We start from the raw sequence: 25,607 nt of genomic DNA, 5'->3' as shown, positions 1-25,607 counted from the left end.
AGCTGCTTCAATTTCTTATTGGCCACTTTCTAAATTATTCCCTTTGAGCTTCTTTAAAGAAGTGCACCTGCAGAATTCTGACACACAGGCTTTGATTAAAAAAGGATCGGATTTTTTTTTCTCTGTACCTTATAGATTGTGTAGGAAGCCCAAGTCCTCTTTGAAGAAGCTCATAAACCATGCGGGCAAAGCTTTGGAAAACAGAAGAGAATGAAATGGTACATACCCCTCCGAAGGAATTACATACTAATCAACGTATTCATATTGTGCTTTTTTTTTTTTTTTTACTATTGTTCTTAAAATTGGTAGATGACACAAACATAACAAATGCAAGGTTCTCTGTATGCAGGTGCTGGCAAGGCTGGGAATTAGTAACATTTCTGAAAGGAACTGATGATGAGTCTGAATCAACTTATTGATCCGGATTTTCCTCAGCCGCAGGAGCCTCTCTGCTCGGCGGGCCCACACAAGCGGCAGCCACCGCCGGCACCACGGCGGGCCTCCCGCCCCGCCCGCCCTCGCCCTCCCCGAAGGGTGCCAACGGGAGCTGGGCACCGGTGAGTTAACAACGCAGGGCGCAGGGCGGGGCGGGGGTAACCGAGGGGCAAACGCAAAGGGGCTAACCACACTCATGTTCATCCCGGAAAATTCCCGTGACAGCTTGAGGGAGGGAGGGCAACATAGAAAAGGGTGGTTGGGAGAGGGGTGAGGTGAGGGGGAAGGGCGGGGACTGCGAGAGTTTCCTAAAAAAATATTAAAAATTAAAAAGTTCGTGCGTCTCAGTCAACCAACTCTCAAAGCACTGACACCAACAATGTTTCTCCGATTTTCTTCCAATAAGTTAGCGTTTTCTCATGTTTAGTCTTATGTTTATTTTTCCAAAGGGGGAAAATCATGGTTTTCTTTTATTATCAGTATTACTAAGCTCGAAAGAACCGAAGTGGAAAATCCGGACGTTTGTCTCCAAGTGTATCTTGAAATAGACACTGAGAACCGATACTGTTGCTCCGTTGTAAGCCTCAGTTTTTTTTTTTTAAAGTTATTTAGCTCTTTTTTTAAAATTTGATTGTATGTGTATTCTACCTAATATAATTAATTCTTCCAAAGCCAATCCAACATTTTAAAGCTAAAATTAAATTTTTTTCTGTTTTCCTTTTGTATTTAAAACATTTTTCTTTCTTTCTTTCTTTTTTTTTTTTTTTTAATTTTTCATTTCCTGTGTTTCTCCTCCTTGTCGCCAGTTTTACTACCTGGGCCTTCCCCAGACGTGTGCCTGTTAGTGGTGGTGTTGTTCAAGAACATCTTGTCCATGCCTTTGAGCGCCTCGGTGAGATAGTTCTGCAGGGCCGTGAGTGCGGCGCAAATGGCCGGGGCTCCGAAGCCGTGCGTGATGAGGCTGAAGTGCGTGAGGCAGCTCTGGATCCCCGGCTCCAGGATAGGGCTAGGTCTGCTGTTCCCGATTGGCGTCCGGTCCTGCGCCAGCAGATCCGTAAATTCTTTACAAAGTTGCCTGCAAAGAGGTGGGAGAGGAAGAAAAAATCACTCTCGGTGTCGTTGTCATTGGCATTAGAAAGGAGACGCGCACACTAGCCCAGAGGCGCCGGGTCACCATAGAGCCGGAGAGCGAGGCTAATGCGGACGATTCCGCTCTGTTTCCCTTCACGGCACTCTCCCTTCTAGAGCAGCTGGGACGAGAAGGAAAGCGGGGGTGGGGAAGTTATGCACCCCTTACAGCCCAAAGCCTTGCCTTTCTCCCCACATCCAGTCTTTCCTCCTTCATTCCAGGACCGCCTAAACCCTGCTTGGGAAATCCGCTAGGCTTTAGCGTTTGATCTTTACTATTCAATCATTTTTGGCTCTTACCTGGCAGATTTTTTTTAAGCCCTTTCCCCCTCCTCTCCTCTGCCTCTCTAACCTCTTGATGATCAGACTCAAAAAGCCCTGAAAGATTTAGGCCCCTAAACCACAAGCCCGTCCCTGGCACAGAAGCAGATTGCCAGAGACTTGCATGGCCCAGGGCAAGCAACTGTTTATTCCAGGACATGCTGATTCCATTCAAAGCAAAAATCTGTTTACCTGCAGTATTTGGGAAGGAAGGTATTTTCCCCCCTTTCCCTTTCTTTTAAGTACAGGCTACTGAAAATCTTTGTACAACAGGATTGTTGTCAATATAAAAGGATTCCTACATTGTTTAAATAAAACCTACAGGTAGATGGGTAAGACACTGGGGAGGGTAGACTTCTATTTGTTGAAGGTTTTTATTTCCTCAGGGCAACTACAATTTAGAGGAAACTCTCAGCCTTAGAAATCCTGTGTGCCTACGAATTGAGCTTATTTGAGAAATTTTTAATATAGGAGATGGACAAGAGGCTTAATATAGGATGGTTTTAGCCCAGAAGGTCTAATGGCATGGCTTCCCAAAGGCCACGACCTTTCACAGACTGGCAAACTTCTCCTGTCAACCTGCTTCCACCAGTCCATGGGTCTATACAACTCCAGTCCCAGTCCCTCCCCACCCCCCACCCTCACCTCCAGTGTGGCCTGACGCTTGGCAACACGTGGCCTGGCCAACAGGTAAACAAGGCAGTTACCCAGAGGCCCTTATCAGTGACCCTGGGGCATCCTTTGCCAGGGGGATTACTCTCAGGAAGAGTAATGACTAAACAAGACAGAGACTACGTCCCCCACCCCCACCTGCAGCAGGTGAAAAGGTTTTAGTTTTAAGGCTGGTGGTTAGATAATACTGACAGGCATCTCTCTACCCTCTCTCTACTGGTTACTCCATTCAAAATGCACATCTACATCCTCACAACCAGGAAGAAATAGGTTACGGTGCTGACGGTGCTGAAGTAAATAGGGCAGTTCTTAGGCACCTCAGAAGCACCTGTGGGGCTCAGATGCATGTATCCATGCCTCTACCCCATGATTCCAATTCAGAGGGCCTGGGGCTAGGTCCACAAATACCTTGGAAAAGCTCCCCAGATGATTCTGATACTCACCCCAGGTTAAGAAGTGCTGTCCTAAGTGAAGCCACAGGGCTTCAAGGAGTGATGGGGTGGAGGAAGTTACAAGGATTCCTTCGGGAAATAAGAGTTGGTGGGTGAAATCCTATTATCTAATTTATACACTTTAGTTTTATTTTCCCCCAAAGTACATTTACTCTTTTATAAAGCACCAACAGGTCCCCCACCACCAGACAGCAGGGCAAGGGGTAGGAGGGCAACAGATCCATTATACTGCTAGCTGGTACATCAGAAGAAAAACTTTCAAAAACAGGACGAGAGCCAAGTTTTGATCATAGAAGGAGATGGTTAAAGTCTGTCCTTAAGTTTGTACTCATTACCAAAGTGCCAAAAAAGAAATTCTGAACTGGGGGGAACAAATGCTCAGAGTCAAACATTCTAAATCTTCAAAGCCCAAAGCAGGGTCTGTAAGCAATTAAAGTTCTGGGACATTAATATTTTTTGACCCTGCGGAAAGGGGCAATCAAATTCCAATCACGTCTCAAAAACATCTGGACAAATTTGAGCAAATGATTTTTCAGCCTTCCATATATTTCTTTAAATTACGCTGTCAACGGAACAAACTGCGTCCTCCAGCACTAAATAAATGAGCGCCGCTGTTTGGGCCGAGCCTTGGAGAGAAACGTGCGGACGCGCACAGCGCCGCCCACTGCAGGCCTGAGTCGGCCATAAAACACCAACAATATGACACCGAAGCCAAAGACAGGAGTAAATCAAATAAATAGAAAACCCACTGTAAAAGTTCAAATGAGCTCTAGACCTAAATTTAGCCAGAGATTTACTATTTTCCCCTCTGGAATTGTAGTAAATTTTACGTCTGTGGAAGATGCCAAACAGCAACGTTGGAAAGAGAATAATTAGAGCTGCGGGTGGAGATGGGTACACGTGGGTGACATATAGACATCCTGAGTGTGCCTATGACGGGAGATGTGAAACCAGGAAGAAATGTGCACCTAGGGATCCAGGGAAGATCTGGATCCAGGAAAGACCCAGAAAACTCCTGCCTGGGATCCCCAGGGTTGGGGATAAGAACTGTAAAAAGCCTGGATTCATAATAATAAAGCCATTCTCCCCCCAGAAACTTGGTAATAGAGGAGATCAAGACAAACCCACAGCCCTTAATCAACTTGCGTGGGGGGAGAGAAGAGAGAGGGTGGAGCTGGGAGGGCATTCTAGCCAGCAATCCACAGGCTGCAAAAGCTACTTGGACCACTGAGTTGATTCCCAGCCCCACAAATGAGGTCTGCATTGTCCTCCCAAGCGAGGGGAGGCAGCAAGGTGGGAGTCAGAGAGGAGGGCTGAGGGTCTGGGATACTCACTTTGTAGCGAGCAGCATATTCTTTCGGGAGTGCAGGTCACTGGGGTCCGTGTGCTGCCGATTCAAATACTCAGAAACAGCTTTAGCAGGAAACTCTGTTTCGCAAATATACCCAAAATCCCGAGCTAAGTGAACAGCTTCTCCTGAAAAGACGGGAGTAGAGGTAATAATCAGCACCTAGTCCCTGATCATCTAGGACAGGAGACGGTCCCTGGTCAACCGTTGTTATTTATAGAAGAGGCCAGCTGTTGGGGGCAAAACCAAAGGTGAGACTGATGCCCAGATAAAAAGGATTCTCAAGCCATAAAGTTGATGGAATAAACTTTGCTCCTGCTGCTCTTTCCAGCCTCTCTCTGATGATCCTTTTAGCCAAGTCCTAGCTAGACATCCCCTGAAAAGCTTTGGGTCTCCTACACACCATGCTTTCACTTAAGGGCAGATATATTCAGGAGCCACCTTACAATTGCACCTAGACAGTTGGCTAGACATTCAAGCCAGATTTCCCCCTTCCCTTTTTAAAAAGCACCTGTTATACCTGCTTTAAATAAAGTTTAAAAGTATTCCTATCTTTTGTGTTATCTTTTGTATTTCCTATGATTGCATTAGGAAAAAATATCTTACTAATAACAAATATATACAAACAATTCCACGTGTGAACATGTCCACATATATTAAAGAAACATATAAGGAATGAGTGTTTCTGTCCAACAATGAAATATGTATTCTTTGTCAGTTCCCTGATAGGTTTCAGGTCTCTCCTCAGAGGTTCCTGTCATCATTCTCCTACTCAAGAACTTTCTACTGCAGAAAGATGACACAGCAACTATAGAAAACCTGGACATCTGAGTCCTCAGCTTATGTGGAAGACCTTTCAAATAAAACACTAATAGCCCTTCATGCACAGCCTTAGGTGTTCCAGGGAAGATCCTGAACATGGTAAAGAGATATGGTGAATTATCCCATAGCTATGTGATTTTTAAGGAGCATGACTTACTTTTAATCATCATTATCATAGTAACAACAAAAGACTTCAGGCATGGTGCTTACAACGATCCAGATCCATAAAACTGAAAATTGCCAACTAACTATTGTAACTTCAGTAGTTTTACAGTTTCCTTCCTTCTACACCCAAATTCAAGTCTTAGGCAGAGATAACCTTGACTGCTTTTTAAAATGAGGATTGTGATACTAACAAATCCCTGAAGGGCAAAAACTAAACCCCCCAGGCTGAGAATCAACTGCTAATCAGTGTGATCTGGAAATTTGGTGACTGCTTCCCCAGAGGGTAAGTTTGGGCCAGGCAACTCTGCCTTAAAGATGGCAAAGTGCAATGCCTGTAAATGTGATGACTTTATGGTTGCTGCTTACATATTCTAAGATCTCCTCCAAAAACCAATTCCCCACAGGAGTGTCATAATATCACATCCATAAAAATAGAAGAAAAAACCAAGACCAACATGTTAGACTCTAGAGAAAATTCTATAACTTCCTTCATTAAGACCATCTGGCTGTATTTCCTATCCCTTCCCCGTCCCACAAATTAACTGCAGATCCTCTTGTTCTCAACTGTGTAGAAGTTCCTGTTTATTACATACCATAAATATCATCCCCAACCCCAAAATGATGAGCAAATTAGAATGTGCCTGTCATAATTGTGGCCCTTTAATTCACAATTGATGAATCTACACTGAAGATCATACGTGACTCCCCTCCATGTTTCCTCAGCACCTCCCTGCACCCTGTTTTCTCCTAGGCGTCATTGGCCTTATTAAGCCACATTTCAATAATAATAATAAGTCCCAGGTAATCAGCAGGAGATAGAACCCTGGGAGTGGCATGAGTTTTAAAATAACCATTAGGGGTCAGGAGTGCAATAATAGTTTCCTTATGAAAAAAGACAATGTGCTTTCTACTACTGACGATTCAGAGGTAGAACCTGGGAAGGAGAGGAATATAAAATGGATTGCTGCTTACAGAGTTACTCTTGCGAGAATTCATACAGAGGGAGTTTCACACACTGTCTCCTGCACATGGTGGTACAAGTGACCTCTGCACTGCCTTAGAGTCTGGACCTGAGCACTCTCCAGAGCTTAGGGACTCTTGCACATGTCCTTTGGCCTCTCTACAATTGCCAGTTCCCTCTAAGTAAAAGGACCTTTGAACTTCTCTCAGGCAGCCTCTTGACATTCGACTCATAAGGGCACAACAATTGCAGTGATTTCCAGTTAATCATGAAACGTGTAAAATGTCAGCCTTCAGCCAACAGTTAAACTCAGCCACTTCGTGAAATGGCCACACGTCTTGCTTACCTTCCACCAGGGAGGTGAGTAACGTGACATTTGCTGCTTTGCGCCTGCCCGCGGGTAAATTCAAACCGATTTTTTCTAGCCTTTCTCGCAAAGATCTCCCCCCATTTTTCGATTTGGCTCTGAAATTGCAAGAATTAACATTCTGATTAACCTTAGAGTATTCCTGAAACAAAGTTTAGACTTAGCAATCTAAAGCCCAGTGGAGCTTGAAGAGGTTTTAACTTGAGGTTAGCACATTTTCCCCCTTTCCTTGTGGTTATTTGCTGATAGTTTGCTGAGGTTTGCTTAATTTCTGCAATACAGAGCATAAAAAAATTGAGTCTTTTTTTTATCTCGTGAGAAAATAAAATGATACCAGATGGGAATAATTAGGATGTAGGTTGTGGGTCCAGAAAAGGTAGAAGTTGCACATGCAAACACACAAGCTCTTTCCTCATAATGGAGCTAGTTGGTAAGTAGAAACTGGGCAAGCGCTACCTTGCCAAAAAGAAGGAGAGAACTGGGTGGTTCAGAGAGAAGGCACTAGCTGAAACAGGTGGGCCTTTCGAGGAAGGAAGGGGTCAAGAATTGCTGTAAGATGGAGTTGGGTTAAAAGGGGAAGGAAGACTGAAACATGAAACCAACATGATGATGGTAATCGCAATAACAGTTAAACTAACACTTTAGGGAGTTTAGTTATGCGATAAGCACTGTATATTGATTATCTCACTTAATCTCATAGCAAGTTTTATACACATTCAATGCCCAGGGGGTGAATGAAAGAAACTTCCACACTCCAGGACTCAAAGGACTCACTTGGAGAGCACGGCAAAAGGATTCAAAGTGAGAAAAATCCATGAGTCACCCCCTTACTTCCTCCCTCATCTCTCCCTGTATGTGCTAAAGTCTTGGCAAAAATACAAGAAAAAACCCAGTTACTCTGACCTCTCTGGTGGTACAGTTCACACAGCCACTTTTAGGAAAGAAAGGGACTTTCAACCCCCCAAATAGGCCAGCTTGAAAAGTTCGTCTCCTACAGCGTCACCTTCCTATCAGAGACACTACCAAAGTGTCCTTTGTCCAGGCACTGGCAGAGAATCTGGGGAGAGGCTTTAAAATCTTAAGATAAAAGCCACCTCTTCCTCCATTTTTCACAAGGAGTCTTCCTCCATTTTTCACAAGGTCCTCCAATATTGAGGACCATTTGAATGCCCCCACGGGATAACTGTTAATATTCCATTGTTATTATTGGCGGTGTTCTTACTGAAGACAAGAGGTCGCAAGTCTAGTGCAGAATTTTTCAAGCCGAGGGAACAATGCTTTGGTGGCTAGTGACCGATTTAGTCGGCCGCCAAACATACTTTAAAACAAACCAGAAAAGTATCACAGTACGTTACTGGTACAAAGTGGTTTATTCCATGAAACGTCTGTTTTAGATAAGTGTGTGTCGGTTCTGAGTTTCACTCAGGCTACAGAACGCCCTCGAAGTGTCCCGGGGATGGGAAGGAGTCCCGCGCCAGGCACAGGGCAGGGAAAGTAGGCGGCTCCAGCCACCGATCGCAGCGGGAGGGCGAGGCGGCGCGCGCTGACGGCGCGTGGGTCCCGGGGCGGCGGCGTTTGCGCGCGCTGCCCTCAGCACGTGGCGGCCGTAGCTCTCCGCACGCGCAGCTGGGGCGGGGGGGGGGGGGGGGGGGGGGCCGCGCGCTGGACGCCCGGTTGCTAGGCAACTGCGCCGGGCTATATGTTGGTTTCCGCGAGCGCCCTCTTCCTTCACCCCGTAATAACCGATTTGGGGGTTTTACCTTCTGAGGACGCCGCCGAGGAGAGACGCATTGAGGCATTCGGGGGGCGAAAGCCGTCTCTGAACTTCTCCCACAGTTACTTTGTACTTTGAAGTTGAACTGAGCAGAGACAAACGGCCCGGGACCGAGCAAAATACCTCGCCGGTGTTGACGGACATGCCTCCCAGGAAGCCATCTTTATTCATCATCAGAGAAGTCACAGATTTGGGAGGAACCGGAACTAGGGAGAAAAAAAATATGCCATAAAGGTGACCGGGTTTCGATCCTGGTGACCGGCTGATAGAATGTGTCGGTGCGTGCGCAGGGGCGAGGCCACAGGACAGGCGCCAAGTGGAAAGCTGGAGGAGGAAGTGTTTGTTCCAATGGGGCTGCGGTGCGGTGCGTTCAGAGCACTGTGTACAAACAAATGGAAAAGCCATCACTCCTCTGGAAACTTACCCCATGTGTGTAGCTATGAGTGCCCCTTGCCACAGTCCCACTTACTATACAAAATCAAAACAGACAGCCCAGAGTTTGAATTATGCTGTGAAACCCGGCAAATCCTATTCCACCATGTGCTAGCTTGTGACCTTAGATATCTCAGTGAACCTCTCTAAATCCTAGATTCCTCATCCATCCCCTAAGGATAATAATCATATTTGGTGCTGAAGCCTGGGAGTGATTACATTATCAATGATATAAAATGGTAATACCAATGTTCTGTATGAGAACCCCTGCCCCCTTTCTTATTGGACTCAAATCTATGGTCATCACTGGAGAGCACTGGAGAGTGGGCTCTTTCAGACACTGCTCAAGAACAGCCAAGTAATACCATTAAGCTTGGGCTCGAAAGAGCTGCTCATTTCTGTAAAAGTGGATCTCATTCTTTCCTACATCATAACAACATATTCATTTAGAAATGAACCCAAATGCTCCTCTCCAGTGAAAGCAATTCCACAGTGACATGAATTTTGTTTACAAATTAACTAAAGCACCGGCTGGTGATTGTTTGGAGCAGTTATGATTTACAACAGGTGCCCTGATCAATCAACCAATCACTCTAATTCATGTGAGCGGAGGTCTTGCCTTGCCCCAGTTGTTTCATTTCGGCAAGTAATTGATAACAAACCGCACTCAAGGTATGTTTTATGCAGAAGTTAATAAGAGCTGACAGCTGGTTGCCACTGCTACCCAGGCGCATTCAGTCTCTCCAGCCTGTATTTCTGTTTAATTGTGTTTCAGTGTCATCTGCACCTCAGGAAGAGGCGGGGCTCAGTAGAACCAAAGGGCTGGGAATGAGGAACAATGAATGGCCAATCTCCCAATTCCCGGGCAGTCTTGCTCCTTTGGACTTCTACACTGCTGAAGCTCATTTTCTTTCTGCAGGCTCTAGAAGCCACAGGGCAGGTGACTTTTCCCGGCTTGCCTTACACCTTAGCTTCTTCCGATGGGATATGAAGCCCCCAAATCTTCAAACAATATTTGTTGATCACCAGTTCAGGGGATTTATTGAAACATGCATCTGGCATGAAAAAGAAGGCTCCCATTCCTTCTCTTTAATAAAGATTATGTCTTATCCTATCATCCTGGTAGGGGAAGACATGCTCTTTCCACCATCCAGAGCCTAAAACTCTACATGTCAAACAAGTTGTACAACTTCTCTTGTATAGAATAACCAACAGTGAGTATTTTTGTAACAGCTTATTCTCTCTACTACAGATTCCAGCATTCAGACTTCCATGATTGTTTGGAGACTCCTGAAAGCCAGGTTGGTCCCAAATCTCTTATTTATTAGGAATTGCAGTTTGGCCCTTTACAAACATCTCATGGAAAAGGATTTTCCTAGGAGAATGGATGGAGGTCCTGGAGCATTTCCTTTTGCTACTCCTTAGATGTTTTAGTATTTCTGGATCTGCAGAGTTCAAGGCCCTGTCTCAGAACAGGGAGTGATGTTAGGTAACAGAGTGGATCTTCTGCACTGTCCTGGTTGAGGGCAGGGGGGGCTACAGAACATGTTTTCTTCTTTCTGATTCCCCTCATCACATTCTCATATTCCCTTTTGAGAGTGAACCAATGAAAAGTCACAGTGTGAGTATTAATTACATTTGAGTAAAATACGGAGTTAAAGTCATTTAAAAGACAGTGATTTTGGTGGGAACACCCTGTCATTTAATTCTCTTACACAACATCCACATCTAATTTGATCTGTCTTATTCTTCACAGCACTCTTGATTTCCATATTTCAGATTTGTATTCAAGAACTATAAACAAATAATTTACGATCATGGGAATTAGCTTCAAGTAACCTTGGAGAAACTTTTCTCCAAAATATAGATATAATTTTGTAATTTTAACATGGTATGAACTATAGAAATAAGTTGTAAAAAAAAATCTCATCTTTGACATCAGCAATATTTTCATATTTAAATACTATTTGGAAAGAATATTTTAACAGAAAATAAACCTCACTATAGAATATTTTAACAGAAGAAAAAACCTTACTAAGTTGAAAATACTAAGTTCATTTCCTGTTTCCCATACTGAACAACCAATACCCCTTAGGATTGGAATTTTACCTGCTTCTCAGAGTCCCAGATGCCAAATCTCTTGAAAAGCCAAGCCTTTAGAGACACTTTATAACCTGCCTTCTAATTTCACTATTGTTAATTGCCTGATTTACCTGACAAGAGCCATTTCCTTTGGGGAATGTATAGTGTTCTCTTCCGTTCCACGGACTGTACCTTTCCTCAAATGCATTATCACCTAAATATCACCAATCCAGTCAGCTTCTGTCAACACATTGTTGTCCTCTTTTGTTGTTGTTCCCCCCGCCCCCCAAAGATGCAAGCCATTTGAGCAGATATGCTTCAGGTTATATTTCCATTTTCTAATTTATTTTTTTATGTTTATTTATTTTTGAGAGAGAGACAGACAGAGTGGGAGTGGGAGAAGGGCAGAGAGAGAGGGAGACACAGAATCTGAAGTAGGCTCCAGGCTCTGAGCTGTCAGCACAGAGCCCAACACAGGGCTTGAACTCAGGAACCTTGAGATCATAACTTGAGCTGAAGTCGGACACTTAACCAACTGAACCACCCAGGTGCCCTTCCATTTTCTAATTTAAGTATAAATCATGTTCCTACCCTCTACTCCCTCATCTTCAGGTTCTAACCCTCTCCCACTCTGACCTTAATCTTGGTATCTTAGACTAGACCCTACACATTTCTTGTCCTAACTTTCCTTTAAATCCCTAGCAGTGTTATCTACCTTCTCTTCCACTTTCACACCTGCTTAGCTCAGCTGATTAACCCCATATTTTATTCTCTTTGTCTTTTCCCTTCTGCTTTCCTCCAGCTTATCAATAAACCCAGAGAGCAACAGGACCCGGTTGATTTGTTAGTAATTATGAGCACACTGTTCCTGCTCATGGAACCCAGAGATGACTAAGATAGGTTTAAAGCGACAGCAGGAAATGGTAAGGAAATGGAGCATAGCAAAACTCAGCGTGAAGCTTTCAGTTCTTTACATGTTTACAATTTTCTGTGCATACATTAAAACTGGTTGGGTTTTTTTTTTTTTCCTATTCAGTTCTCAGTTGCATATCATGGCCAACTTCTGCATGTAACATCCACAAAACTTGCTCCATTCCTTTTTTCCTGGCATTATATTAGGGAGAAGAAAAAAGGTTTAAACCCAATCAGTATTTCATTAGAGTGACTGGAGTTTTATTTAAGGAGAGAGGAAGGAAAAATTCTGATTACAGAAAATATTATTCATTAGTGGACTATAGAGAACCAAAGTGTTAATAGACTAGCTCTTAATGTGTATTTTTTAAACTTAACTATGAAACCGTAGCCTTGAGATCTCTGTGTTTGACTGTAAACAGACCCTTTGTGGGTCTGATCCGCTGGTGGAGAAGAAAGGAAGAAATGAACCCATCTAATGGATTCAAAGGTGAGTCCCTCTGAAAGGTACTCAGACTTAAATATGTAAGCTACACCAGGAAGCCAACAAGAGGTTGAATACTGCTTGAAATAAGTACTTCTTACCAGCAGAGCACCCTTTTCTTTATACTTGCATTGTCTCCCATCTACCTGAGGGCTAAATATTATTTCACATGGATATACAACACATCTATAAATGTGAGCACTGAAATCCTGGAAAGAAAAATAGATTCTCACAAAGAAAGCTGGCATATAAAGAACTACGAACATCCAGTGTTAGCATCCTTTAGGGGCAAAGTCTAAGAGGCTATAAACTGAATGGGTCCCATCACTTACTTGGTGTGTGGGACCTTGGGAAAGTCATTTATCTTCTCTCGATCTCAGTTCCCCCCTCCTCCCCACTGGGGGTGGAGGGTGGGAGTTGGAGAAGAGTGTCTGAGCTTTCCAACTTTGAAATTCTGTGAACTCTTGAGGCACCTGGATGGTTCAGTCAGTTAAGCATCTGACTTTGGCTCAGGTCGTGATCTCACGGGTTTGTGAGTTCGAGCCCCGCGTCAGGCTCTGTGCTAATAACTCAGAGCCTGGAGCTTGCTTCGGATTCTGTACCTCCTTCTCTCTCTGCCCTTCCCCTACTCACTCTCTCTCTCTCTCAAAAATAAATAAAAATTTTTAAAAATTCTGTGAACTCTGATTACTCCCTGGGTGGCTGGAATGTATCTCAGAGTCTTGAGTTGAATAAATACCTATTGGGATCCAAGTCAGCCCTGGAAATGTGAACCTCTTCCTTTGAGGGGAAACTCAAACCCTTTCAGAGGCTCTGACATAACTCTCGGTGCTTTTTTACCTTCTAGGTCAGAAGGAAGAATCCCAACATTGTAATTGAAATTGGCAATTTCTTCCTACCTCCCCCCCCCCCAAAGAAAATCCACACCAAATCAAAGTGTTTATATGGGGAAGGGGCCAGAACTAATGGGGAAAAAAGTGGGAAAGAACTGAGGTTGAACTGAAACTAACCAAACAGGATATCCCCAAGACCAATGAAAATGCCCCACAGTCACATTTGAACCTTGGACTCCAGCCACACTAGCCTTTCCAAGAAATCCCAGCATATTTTCTGCTCTCTAAGGTGTCAAACCTATTGCATTTTGGCCTCTGAATGCACCAAACACTTCTTCTTAAAGCCTAGGTGAGCCTTTTTTAGTTAGGCTATAGGATGGTGGCAGTGATCATTTATATTAGCTGGGCACCAACGCAGCCCCTCCCCGGCCCAGAATCCTAATCTTAATGGAACTGAGAGTTAAGAATGATTTTTTAATGTCTCGTTGGATTTTTAGACTGTTAATGTACCGAATCCTTCTCATTATTACTTTATTGATTGCTCATTGACCAGCCCCCTTCAAATCGTATTAACCACCCTCTGCCGGTTTAGATTAGGAGAGTTTAAAAAGCACCTTTCATTACTCCCTCCACTCCTGCCACGGAGTTGAGACTCGGCAGCTTAATGGGAGCTCTAATGGGGCAGCTAAGAGGAGAGGGGCCACGGTCCCTGCCGATTGCATTAATAGCTCAAAGGGGGCCAATACAGAAAATTAGCCGTAAACGAGCTCTGGAGATCTTCAAATGAAAGAGCCATTTATCACGCTGGCTACCTTCACTCCACTCGTTTGCTCTCTCTACTGGGAACAACTCATTTCCTCTTAACTAAATTACTTCAGAAATGTCAGCTAAGCCCAGATAGCAAACATAACAAGAGAGCTAGCCTATAATCTATGAGGTGATATCAACACGGGTGAAAAATTGGTTAAATTTTAGGAGAGAGTCCATAATTACAGACAGTGACAGACATAGAGACCTTTATCTTTTATGCCTAGGTCTTCTGGCTTCAGTATATATAATAGCAGAGACACCGAAACCTGGGCCAGTGGCTGCATTTTTATTAGTGAGGTAGACTTTTAAAAATCCCTCTACAAAAAATAAAAATTAAAGATCTCTCTAAAAACCCATTAGAAAATAAATTAAGCAACCGAGTCCCTTGCCCATTGTTGAGATGTATAAAACTTAGTTCTGAAAACTGTCTCACCTCCTCTTTTATGAAATTAATCTCTGGGAGATATCCTTCATAAGGGTTGGGGAGGGGACAAAAACGAGAGACCAGAGGGCCAGGAAGAAGCAAGTAAATCCATACCCTTATTTTAAATGATTCACAGTTATCTAGAAAAGTAAATCAACCACTTATTTCTATTTTACCCATGACTCTCTAAAGACAAATATATGATACTCAGATCTTTTCTTCATGTAATAAAGGAAATACCTGAAGTATTAAATAATGGAGTTGACCTAACACTTCATATTCATACCATGCCCCCTAAATCAATAAAGTGACTGGAGTGCCACTTAGATGTTTTAAGCTATACATTAAAAAAAAATTAAAAAGGCTTTAGAGGCCATAAAAAGTATTGCATGTTTTCGAACAGAACCAGCCACTTTAGTCAATATTCTCCTTATTCCTGGAGATACCCTTATACATAAATATTCATATTTTGCTGACAAACATATACTAGCCCTGAAACCAAAGCAGCATACATCTAAGAATATTTTCAGGTCCATTTTGTTAAGCAAGCTAAATTCCAAATATTTTTATTGGCCTGCCTGTTAATAACATTTCTGATTGGTCATCTGTCGGGCATGACCCACTGACAGCCCAAATGTTGTTTCTAGGATACAGAACCCTGAGATAAGGGGTTCTAGCCTCTGGTGAAAAGGGAGGGAGGGCTAAAACAAAAAAGAAACAGAAAAGCCAATGGGGAAGTACCTCCCCACTCTCCCCACCTTGCCCCCATCAACTAGCAGTTAACCAAAAGAGAAGACCCTAGAGGAAATGGTGAAAGTGAGCTGTCAGCACAGTTGCAAATCTAAGCACCAAGCCTGGGTGTCCGAGCAAACCGAAATGCTGGCATTAAAAACTGAAATGACACTATCTAAAGAAGATAGGGAGAGATGTTTGGAGCAACACTCAAAATAAATAGTTTTGCCCCAAATCTCACCATTCTTCTTCAGGATATTACATTCCAAAGCCAAATGGCATTATTCAAGTACAGCTCCCCCCACCCCTGCCCCAACTCCCATCCTTCACCTCCAAAGCCACTTTTTCTGTCTTTGTAAAGGAAGATAATTTAGAATACCCCACCCTGTTTGGAATCCTTACTTCACAACCCTTCTACTGTACCAGGCTTGACTTTGCATTCCTTTCCAAAGCACCTTTTCTTTAATTATTTTTGTGACTGTCATGTGGTTCAAATTAATCATAACTGACGGAAGCTAGGGATTGTTGACATCAAATATAAGGACGGGCCTTCTCCAGAATTGATAAGAAAGGGTTACAGTAGTTAAAACTGTATCTCCAAATACCAGCTCTAGCGATAATTAAAGATTGCACTGTTTACACATTCAAGCTCCTAAATTGGTGGCATGTGAGTGACATTCGGGCCTTTCGGCAGCCACACTAATCGCCAGGCATTCTCTCAGTGACTGTCAGAAGAGAGGGGGAAAAATTAAGCAGCTGCAATACGCCCGAAATGAGTTATTGTAATTACATTTAATTAGTTTAATTAGTTAATTATTTTGCTTACAGCTGTACAAGAGACTGCAAACATTTGTTAATATCACATGCCCTTTAACAGTATGGGGTGATTCCACAGTCACACTAAATCATGAATGCATATGTAGGAAGATTTAGAAATGTGCATAGGCTGTCTCAACTTCTCGGGATGTGCATATTTAGCAACACATTTCGCAGGATTTTTTTAAAAAAATAATAAAGAACTCATAAAAGAGAACTGGGAACAGAATTACCACACACAAAAATCAAATACAAAAACAAGAGAAGGACCTGTCTCAATGACCTAGGTTAGGGTTTAGCTCAGCAAACTCCAGTCATAAATGAAATAATTATAGCACAGTTTTGAAAGCAGTGTTTCCTAACCAGTTCCACACACGATGGTAGTTCGATTATTTAAGATGTGTCTACAATTGCTGCCAAATGTACCATGAGAAAGTGGCAACAGTCTCTGTCCCTCTGTCTCTCTCATCTGGGTTTCTGTCTTTGCCCCTCCCCGTTTCCTTCTTCCCAACATGCCTTTTACACCCAGGCCTTTTACACCTTTGTCCTGTGATTGTGCACAAACATTTCTCTCTTATAACATAACGAATTCCCCCAAAGCGAAAACTCATAAAGACATGACTGCACAGGAAAACTTTGCTTACTTTTGGGAGGAATAATCCATACCTTTTTTTATGACAGACTGGTCCAATAGATTCATGCCGCTGTTATTGGCATCTTCAACTGACTGTGAATATAAAAACATCACTATTCAAATTGACTGGATATTAAAGAATTGCACACATAAATCATGTCATTCCAAACTGGAGTTTCTGTTATTTCCATTTATATTAATTCACAAAGGGAGGTTTTATTATTATCATTATTACCTCCAAATCAACATAGAAATGAAAGTCACCCAAATTATAAATTCTTCCAATGGAAGAGGAGGAAAAAGGAAACTGCGAGAGACATCTGGGATGCAGTATTGGTTTAGTTATTATATTAAACATAGATGTTACACAGACATATAAACTTTCATATTACTTGCTCTTATGAATTGTGAAAATTTGGCAACAGCTGAAAGATTTTCACCAATATAAGTACGGATAATTCCTGTTTTAAGTTCTATCCCAGCACATCTTAACCCCAGAGTCACTTTACAAATACATAATAGTTTACATTATGGGATTTTAATTAAAGTCTGAGCAATTTGGAATGGAATGCAAACAGCAACACATAGGAACACGTTTGCAAGCTGGCAGGACCGCACACACTCTTCAGTCCGTACACGTCCTTGTGTGCTATGAATTTCTTGCTGCCTGATAATCCCTCAGAGGAACCTGCACAATTTGCTTCCCCTCCCAATCCTGCTGCTGCTACTTCCCAGCAAGAAGCACACCTGTTAGGGCCACAGTAACCACAGACACACAGACAGCCCCCGATCCTCCCAGCGATCACCTAGGTTCTGGCAAAGAGCATTCATCTTCTGTGCCACAGTCTTATCCTAAAGGGGAGTTTCAACCCTGGGTGTTGGCAGCCCTTCTGAGGGGAAATGGCTGTTGGGATGAGTTTCTTACTGTCAGGATGTACAAATACAGAAGTTCTGGCTGTGCGTCCCAGGGCATCCAAAAGCACTGTATTCCCTCCTCTCCCCACCCCACCCCACAAATGAAAAATAAATGCTAGGTCTTTCTGAAATGTACCGCTGCTTTCTTTCCTTGATTCTTAGAAACCTACGTTCGGACCAATCTGTCCCCCACTCTACAGAGAAGGAAAAAGCAAACGGCTTGGGAGTGAGGTTGTGTTTTCACAGCATCTCCCACCCACTCACACCTCATCCCCAGACAGGGTGTGTGTTCATCACAAGGAAGAGACTGTCTACCCCAAACAAGCAGCACATTAGACACGAGATGATCTAATCACGAGGAGCGGGGGAGGAGCATGTTAATTTGTTTCTTTACGTTTTTAAGAGTCACTCTTCAGTTGTCGGAAAGGTGAGGAAAATTGTTATTCCCCGTAAGACCCGTTTTCCATGTTGCAACATGCCATGTCCATATTAAGAAACAGTAAAACGCTTTAGCAAATACTTCATACAACTTGCTCGGAACTCCTCAGGACACCCCCACCTTGCACACCCGCGTGCGCGCGCGCGCACACACACGATTCACGCCTTGCCATGCTCACGTGTCTACAGTGCGAGGCGTCCACTCAAGACCAAAATAGTCGTCGGTGACTGTGGGCGGGCAGGCCCCGGATCTCGGGGGCCGGGACCCAGGGCGCCCCCACACCTCACCCTCACGCCGATACGTAAATATGTATATACGCCTCATCAGCGACGTGGGGTAGTTGTGGTAGTTAATGAGAAGGCTCTTGTCTGATTTTCTATCTAATTACGGCCGCCTGCTGGGTTTTTGTACAGGATATTCACGCAGCATGCTGGCGCTTAATCGTCACAGGGAGGATCGTAAAGATTTAATTAGGACTGCATGCGGAAGCGCAGAAAAACAACTCAGACTCGTAATTACTAGACTTCTTTAGTTAAAAGTGATACCAGGGGTTGCTTTAAGACACTGGTGTGTGTGTGTGTGTGTGTGTGTGTGTGTGTGTGTGGTGGGGTTTGACAACGTCCTTATATGCTTATACTCAGGGGTAGTAGAGGTGACGCGAGGTTAGGGAGCAAAGACTGGAAGAAGAAAAGAGAGGTTCCACGACAACTAAACTCCAAAGTAGGTGTCATCTCACTCCATCTTTCTCTCTGATGCTGTTTTTCCGGAGTTTTTTTTTTTTTTTTAACAGTGCACACCCCCCAACACACATACACGCAAATGGGTGAAATGTAGCATACCCAGAGCCCAAACTGCGATTTGCTAGTTTAATAGCCCCTGTGAGTAAATTGAAATAGAAATTGACAGGGTTTTATAGTTTCATTTAAAAAAATATTAGAAGCATTTGGTTAATTAGCTCCCCTCCTCTTCTCTCACGGTCGGTCGGGGCGGTGGCCCTCCGCGTGTGTCTGGGTCACACGACATACCCACAAACCAACCCTCGGCCAGGTGAGTACCCCTCGCGGTGAGGCCCTCTGGCCCAGCGGCGCCCTGGGGACCTGTCAGGTCCGCGGCTGGGAGGGGGCAGGGAGAGGGATCCGGAACACACACTAGGTCTTCGAGTTCGTACAAGTGACTGAGGTCCAGGCCGAGGCACCCTCTGGTCCCTTTTTAAAGACTGGTCAGGCGCAGCCAACCCAATCCGTAGCTGCAGGAAACGGTGAAATCCCCACCGGCTCGGGTAACTTCACCTCCCCCCCCTCCCCCCCCCCCCCCCCCCCCCCCCCCCCCCCCCCAGCAACTCGGAGTGGATCCTCCGGGATGGAGCAGCTCAGGCGAAGCCCCTGCATTCGGGGCCCGGTCCTAGGTACATCTCTCCCCCGTCTTTCTTTGTCACCTGCCCCCTGTCGTGTCAAACGCATCCCTGCCTCAGAAGGTCTGTCATCGCCGCCGCGGAGACAGAGATCCTCCCTGCAGCCTGGGACAAGCGCAGGATGTATCCCCCGTGACCCCGTGCACTGAAGGTCGTCCAGAGAAAGTCCTGCGAGCCACCCCACCCCGCCAGATGACGGGTTTGGAAGCCTCTGGGGGAGGAACTCGGTAGAGGTGGGGAGCATGCGTGGGCCGGGGCCTGCACCTTCTCTCCTCTGGGCTCTCTGCACCTCCGCAGTCCTTGTTTCGAAGCAACAACTCAGCCTGCCGCGCGACGCTTTGATGCGGGTGTTCTCCCCAATACACCCTGAACTGGTCCTGTGCTTCTCTCGTCCTTTGCATTTGACCAAACACCCAAAACCCCTCACAATTCTATCTTAAAAAAAAAAAAAAAAACTAAAAAACTAAAAAAACTAAACTAAACTAAACTAAAACCAAACTAAACTGAGACCAAAGAAATCTATTCCCTCTTTTGAGAGAATTCCTGGGTTAGAATGACTGAGTCACTGGGCCTGCAGGGTGGTGGTGACACGGCCAGTGCGTTAGCATTGCCAACAGCAGTGGTGATGAGTTGGTCCACTTTCATTATCTAGCACTTTGAGCAGTACTCAGAAAGGTTAATTTAAAAACTTGCCCCCTCCCAGACACATATTACCTCAATACATTTTTTAAAAAGCTATTAAATATTTCCTTCTTGTATGGTATTCTGAAATGAGCAGTTATCTCTAGACAGAGATCATCAAGCTTGATTAAACCAACAAAACTATCGTTCATGTTACTATGGGTAAATCCAGCCACAAATCATGTGATCCCATTATTTTGGGAAATAATAAATAACTGAATTTCTTCTAAAACAATAAACCATTACAGGCTACACACAGGCAGCATTTGATGCTGTCACCACACTTTAACTGTCCGAAATAAATGTATATTTTCCCCAGTAAGGTAAAACAGAAGGACTTTTCCCATTCCCATTTCATTTTCCTTTGCTTTAGAGGTACGTCTAAAACGATGCATAATATGTACAACTATGCCAATGAGACCAAAGTGTCAAATACCTTTCAACCGTATTTATCCTTTCTGCAGACTATTTAAATTAGGGAGCAAAAGGAGACCTGCTCAGAATCACCCAGACAGTTTTTCGAAATCATTTCTTTGATGTTTCTTTGTTTAGTTTAACCAAGTATTCTCAACCAAATCAGGCTCCATTGTGTAGGTTGCAGATGGGTTAGGAGTGGGTGGGGGGAGTGTTTTGAGCCTTTTGTTTTAAGAAACAAACACGTGATGCCTGTCTAACTGGGATGGTGGCTTTGGGGAGAGGAGAGTATTAATGGAGGGGAGAACTGAGGAGGGATGTGGAGAATACTGCTCCATAGTCATCTGATGCACCAAGAGGTGAAAGCAATTCTCCAAAATGGTATGTGTCCTCTTGGACTCCCAAGCAGAATTATGGCTTTCTGGGTCACCCCCACCCCTACAATTATTCCATTTCTCCGGAGATGACTTTGGAACTCATTTATCTTCAAAAAGGGCTCAGCAGCTTATGGGACATTCAAAGTAGGACCTGGTTTGGATGATCATAGCACATGTTTTTCTGCCCCATGTGCATTGTCATGCTTAACATCCAGCAGGAACCTCTGGAGCCCAAGAGGCCCTTGCACCTCTATGCTGAAGCCCCAGACTCTAAGCAGCCCAAGCTTTCACCTGCCTTGTCAGGGGCCAGGCCCACTGTGGAACGTGCATGGCGGGGGGCAGTGGTGGTTGGGAGGGTACCTAGCTTGCTAGCACAAAGTACAAGAGAAAAAGGAAGTAGCTAAGGCAAGAGGAAAAACAACTAGCCTTGATTGTGATGACCCTAAACTATCAGCCGGTACATGCATCTCTTTCTCCTTCAAGATTTCATTTCTAGTGGTTCCAGCTTTCATAACTGGACCTCCAGAAATCGCCACTACATGCATAACACATAAACAGTTATATAAGTCGTGTCCAGCTAGTCCTGTTTTAAAGATGGAAACTCCCCCCACCAGGATGCAGAGTGCCCCTCCCCCACCCCTCCCATCTCCCGGGGCACTCACTATTTATTTATTGTCCTTCTCATTTGTTTGTTTGTGGTTACCTGGACGTCTTCCATTCCGGGATGGCCGAGGCCGTGCAGCGAGAGGCTGTCACCCATGCCCGCGTCCAGGCCGTGGTGCGCCGAATGCAGCAGCACGTCTGGCCGGCGGACCGAGTGGTAGTCCCTCCGGGGGTCGAGGCCCGAGAGCTGGGGCAAGGCGGCCCGAGGCTGGGGCAGGAGAGAGCCGGCTTCTGAACCCACTTCTTGCCGCTGCCGTTGCCCCCAGGGATGCTGCTGGGGCTGGTGCAGTGGGTTCAGGGAGTAGGGGTCGTTGACGTGGGAGTAGGGGTCCTGGCTCTGGTGGTAGGGGAGCGGCTGGTAGGGAGGCGGGAAGTAGGGCGGCTGGAAGTCTGACGACGGGGTGTGGGACAGCGGCGGGGCGCTGGAGTAAGGTCCTTGAGACACCGAGCCCAGCTGTGAGAGCCTGGAACTGTGGCTCGGGACGCCATCGTGCCGGTCCTGGGAGCGGAGAGAAGGAGAGAGAGACAGAAGCAGAGAGAGAGAGAGAGAGAGAGACAGAAAGAGAGAGAGAGAGAGAAAGAAAAAAAAAATACAAGCGACTAATGGAGAAGCCCCGCTTCTGTACATTCTTCCCAGGACAGGGGAAGCAAGAGTCTGAAACTTATACTCCCAGGTTGACTCAGAGGGCACATGATTTCAGCAATTCCAAACGCGAGGCTTTGAGGGGAAAAGTGGGTAGAATCACCACCCACTTAACCAACATCTGAGCCTTCTGTTGGGAGTGCAAAGCAGGCAAAAGGGGTAAGGGTCAAGTAACTGAATGTATGGGGGGAATTCTAAATTCCTTAATTAAAAATATAGGAGCCTCCCGTACAGTGTTTCCTCTTCTGGGTGTTTTAAACTATCTTTTCTAACTCTTCCAGAGGTGCAAAGCATAACAAATAAAACTTCATACTGTTTGCTCTGCTGCTGCTCCTGTTCCAAACCAACTTCTGCCTTCACTGGCAACCCAGCCAGCTGACCAAATGCTCCCCACACAACCTGATAATTCCAGGAGCTCTGAGAAATCTGCCTACTCTGAGTTCTCAGTCACCCCTCCCTCCCCAAGAGGAATTAAATCATTTAAATACTGTTTGATTGAAATGGATCTCATTTGAAATTACATCCTGAACCCACGTTCCTTTAAGTTGAGTCGTGGTTCGAAGGAGTTATTTCTATGGTTGCTTTTCTGTATCTAATGCTATGATACTCCAGGGTGTGAAAATTAAGGACCTGGGGAGGGAAAAACAAGAAAAAGCCCAGACAACTTACTGTTGGTTCTGTCTGGAGTGGCAAACTGAGTGGAAGGAGAAGGGGGAGGTGTGTGTGAGAGAGGGGTGTTTAAGTTTCTCCCTGTCCTTTGTGGAAGTGCCTTGGTAAAGTCCCCATGATTCTTTTTTGGAGAAATTGTCACCTAAATTTCCAAACTGCAGTGGCAAATAAAAAGTTTTTCTCTACGGCCTCCCCCCTCCCCAGCTGACTCATGGAGCTCAGACGGAGAACACACAATGCAGAGAGAAGCAGCTGCAGCCTCCTCCAATTATGGTGCTAAATTACCAAGCCAAAGGCGCTCAAAGGAAGACAGAGACAGAGAGAGTGAGACGCACGCACAGAGACGGAGAGACAGAGAGACAGTGAGAGGGGGGAGCATGCAATTCTGGTACAACGTGAATCCAAACTCACCATGGATGAATAGGTGTGGACTAACATCTGGAAAAAAAAGCCTGGTTACTGCTCAAAATCAAACAGTGATTTAAAAAAAAAAAAAAATCAAGGAGTCCAGCAGAGAAACGAGCTGGACACAGGAGCCGAGCTTGAGGGGTTTCCAGGACAAGCCATCAAAAAAAAAAAAAAAAAATCCCCCCCCACCCCCAAACAAGATTGGCGATGCCTGTCACACACAGACAGAGCTGTTCATCGGGTCTCTTGCTGTCTTTTTGGCCTCTTTTCTTCTGCCGCTCTTCGGGGCTCCAGATACAGTCCTCTTCCACCCGAAGCTGGGCTCAGACTGCTCCAGCGCCCCTTCCTCCCTCCGCTTGCCTACACCGCCTCATAATAATTGATATTCATGACTATTAATATTACACGAGTACTTTAAAGGGAGAATGGAGGACAAATGGAGCGTGAAGCAGCAGCGAGCGCAGAGCTCCCCTACTATTGTAAATGACGTTCATTCAGTGGAGAATTACTAGATGTAATCAGACGAGGGGGCTGGCAAAGGCAGACTGGGGAAAAAGTTTAGCAGGAAAGAGGCAGAACTTCAATTAACTGAGCCGGGGACACGCGTAAGGCAGCCCCTGCTACTTTGGACAAGGCAGTGAGGGAGAGCATCGCTGGGGGCTTGTACAGAATGTAGGTGTCCTTGTTCCTGGAGAGGGACTTTCCTAATGGGAAGAACTGATCGCCCTAGGTGCTTTGTGTGCAGATTAGAAAAACAAAATAGAAAGGCGTTGCCTCATCATTTGGAGGGGAGAGAAAAGTAAACCGGTGGGCCTGGTTGTTTACAAGTGACGTTTGCAGATTTGCACTGAATATTGGAGATTATGCTGATTTATTAAAGGACTGGAGAGAGATGGGGCTTTTTTTTTCATCCCTTGTATGACCAGTCCCTTTTCACTGCTCAGTCTGTGATTTTTACCTCAATTTAAAATATATACAATCAATCTCCAAGTACACTAAATGTATCCTTTCCAGGCAAAGCCAGGGGCAACAGAAAACCTTCTGGGATGTTTCAGGAACCCGTTCAACTGGCCTGACTGCCATTTCTGTTAAAGTTCAACCTTCCTCCGGACTTAAAAAGGTTCCTTCCACAGGGCTCCTGGTTCTCCTATAGTTTTGATCAGAAAATTTAGCCAGATAAGGGTACCTGCAATATTCTCTCTCCTCCCTCTCTTTCCCTCGCTCTCAGTTCCTCTCTCTTCTCTCTCTTCCCTCCTCCTTCCCATTTTGGTCTCCTCTCTCTACCCTTCTTGCACTCCACTCCTCCCTCTTCCTCTTTCCCTCTATTCTTTCTGTTGTCCCTCCCTCCTATCTCATTTAGCCAGTTTACTTTTCGTAAGCAGAGACCAAGTTTTATCCTGCTTACTTTTGGGAACCCACTGAAATCCCTCTATGTATATTCCCAGCTGTTCACACACACCATGACCCCATCTCCGTGAGTGTCATGCTCACTTCGGGCGCTCACATTCTTTAAGATAATTCTAGCGCCTTCGACTTTACCATTATCCCGCCTGTTAAAGAAAGAAAAGGAGGCCGAACCGAAACAAGCCCCACCAGGCGGAGGCGCGGCTCTTCGTTACAGTCGATACACCGCCACAAAGAGGAAAGGAAAACCCTCATCATCTCTGTGTCTCTGTGTCTGTCTCTGTCTCTGTCTCTCTCTCTCTCTCTCTCTCTCTCTCTCTCTCTCTCACACACACACACACACACACACACACGCACACACACACTCTCTTAGGGTTCCGGCCCGGCCGGAGCTGGGGGCACTGGCTGCCTGCGGGACGGGACGCGGCGGCCGGGCGGCGGTGGGGCCGCGGAGCCCCAGTCCGCGGGGGTGAGGCTGGGCCCGCGGCGTCAGTCGGGGCTTAGCGGCCGCCTCTGTGCGCGGCCGGTTCCCTGTATCCGCCAGGCGCCTCCCGGCCGGGCTTTCCAGAATCTTCCCGGAGTGCCGGGGTGGCATTTTCTCCCCCACCGGCTCGGGGCACCTCTGTGCGTCCCACCGCGACCTTTCCGTACGACCGAGCGAGCGCCACTTGGCGCCGGTCGCCCAGGACTTGGCTTCCAGTCCTCCTCCTCTCTCCAACTTTTCCGCTTTACGGTCTCGGTCGCCCGGCTCGCCAGCTTCCCCCTGCCCCCTTCCCTAACTGTGCGGCGCCCTCCCTCCGAGCGCTTCTTTCCGTCCTCCCTCCCTCGACGTCTCCTCGAGTCTGCGCTGCCCTCTTCCCCACGGCACCCAAGTCGGGGTCTGCGAGGCCATTCCGCTCGGAGCGTAGCTCCGCGGGCCTCCGCCGCCGTCCCCTCCCCGTCCCGCCGCGCGCCCCGCCCGCCCGGCCGCCCGCCTCGC

At 45.6% G+C, this 25,607-nt stretch overlaps 1 protein-coding gene across 1 annotated transcript; it reads right to left on the bottom strand.

Annotated features, from left to right (window-relative positions):
- Nucleotides 1–319: 319 nt before the first annotated feature.
- TFAP2B (transcription factor AP-2 beta) lies at nt 320–23,314 on the bottom strand. Its single transcript, XM_049653799.1, has 7 exons — nt 23,228–23,314; nt 21,545–22,003; nt 16,637–16,697; nt 8,432–8,651; nt 6,651–6,769; nt 4,343–4,484; nt 320–1,510 (listed from the first exon to the last, which is right to left on the bottom strand). Exons 1-7 carry the CDS (start codon nt 23,252–23,254, stop codon nt 1,210–1,212), a joined length of 1,329 nt encoding a protein of 442 aa, XP_049509756.1. The 5' UTR covers nt 23,255–23,314; the 3' UTR covers nt 320–1,209.
- Between the last annotated feature and the right edge of the window lie 2,293 nt (nt 23,315–25,607).

The sequence above is a fragment of the Panthera uncia genome, assembly GCF_023721935.1.
Source record: "Panthera uncia isolate 11264 chromosome B2 unlocalized genomic scaffold, Puncia_PCG_1.0 HiC_scaffold_24, whole genome shotgun sequence".
In the NCBI taxonomy this organism is placed as follows: domain Eukaryota; kingdom Metazoa; phylum Chordata; class Mammalia; order Carnivora; family Felidae; genus Panthera; species Panthera uncia.
This window is presented reverse-complemented; position numbering and strand designations above follow the sequence as displayed.

Bases quoted from the DNA above. Each gene is read 5' to 3' on its own strand.
- TFAP2B (XM_049653799.1), bottom strand. From the start codon at position 23,254: ATGTTAGTCCACACCTATTCATCCATG. The intron at 16,698-21,544 runs GTAACCACAAAC...TTATATTCACAG, and splicing joins CCGGAATGGAAGACGTCCAG to TCAGTTGAAGATGCCAATAA. The intron at 4,485-6,650 runs GTAAGCAAGACG...CCGTCTTTTCAG, and splicing joins ACTCACCTCCCTGGTGGAAG to GAGAAGCTGTTCACTTAGCT.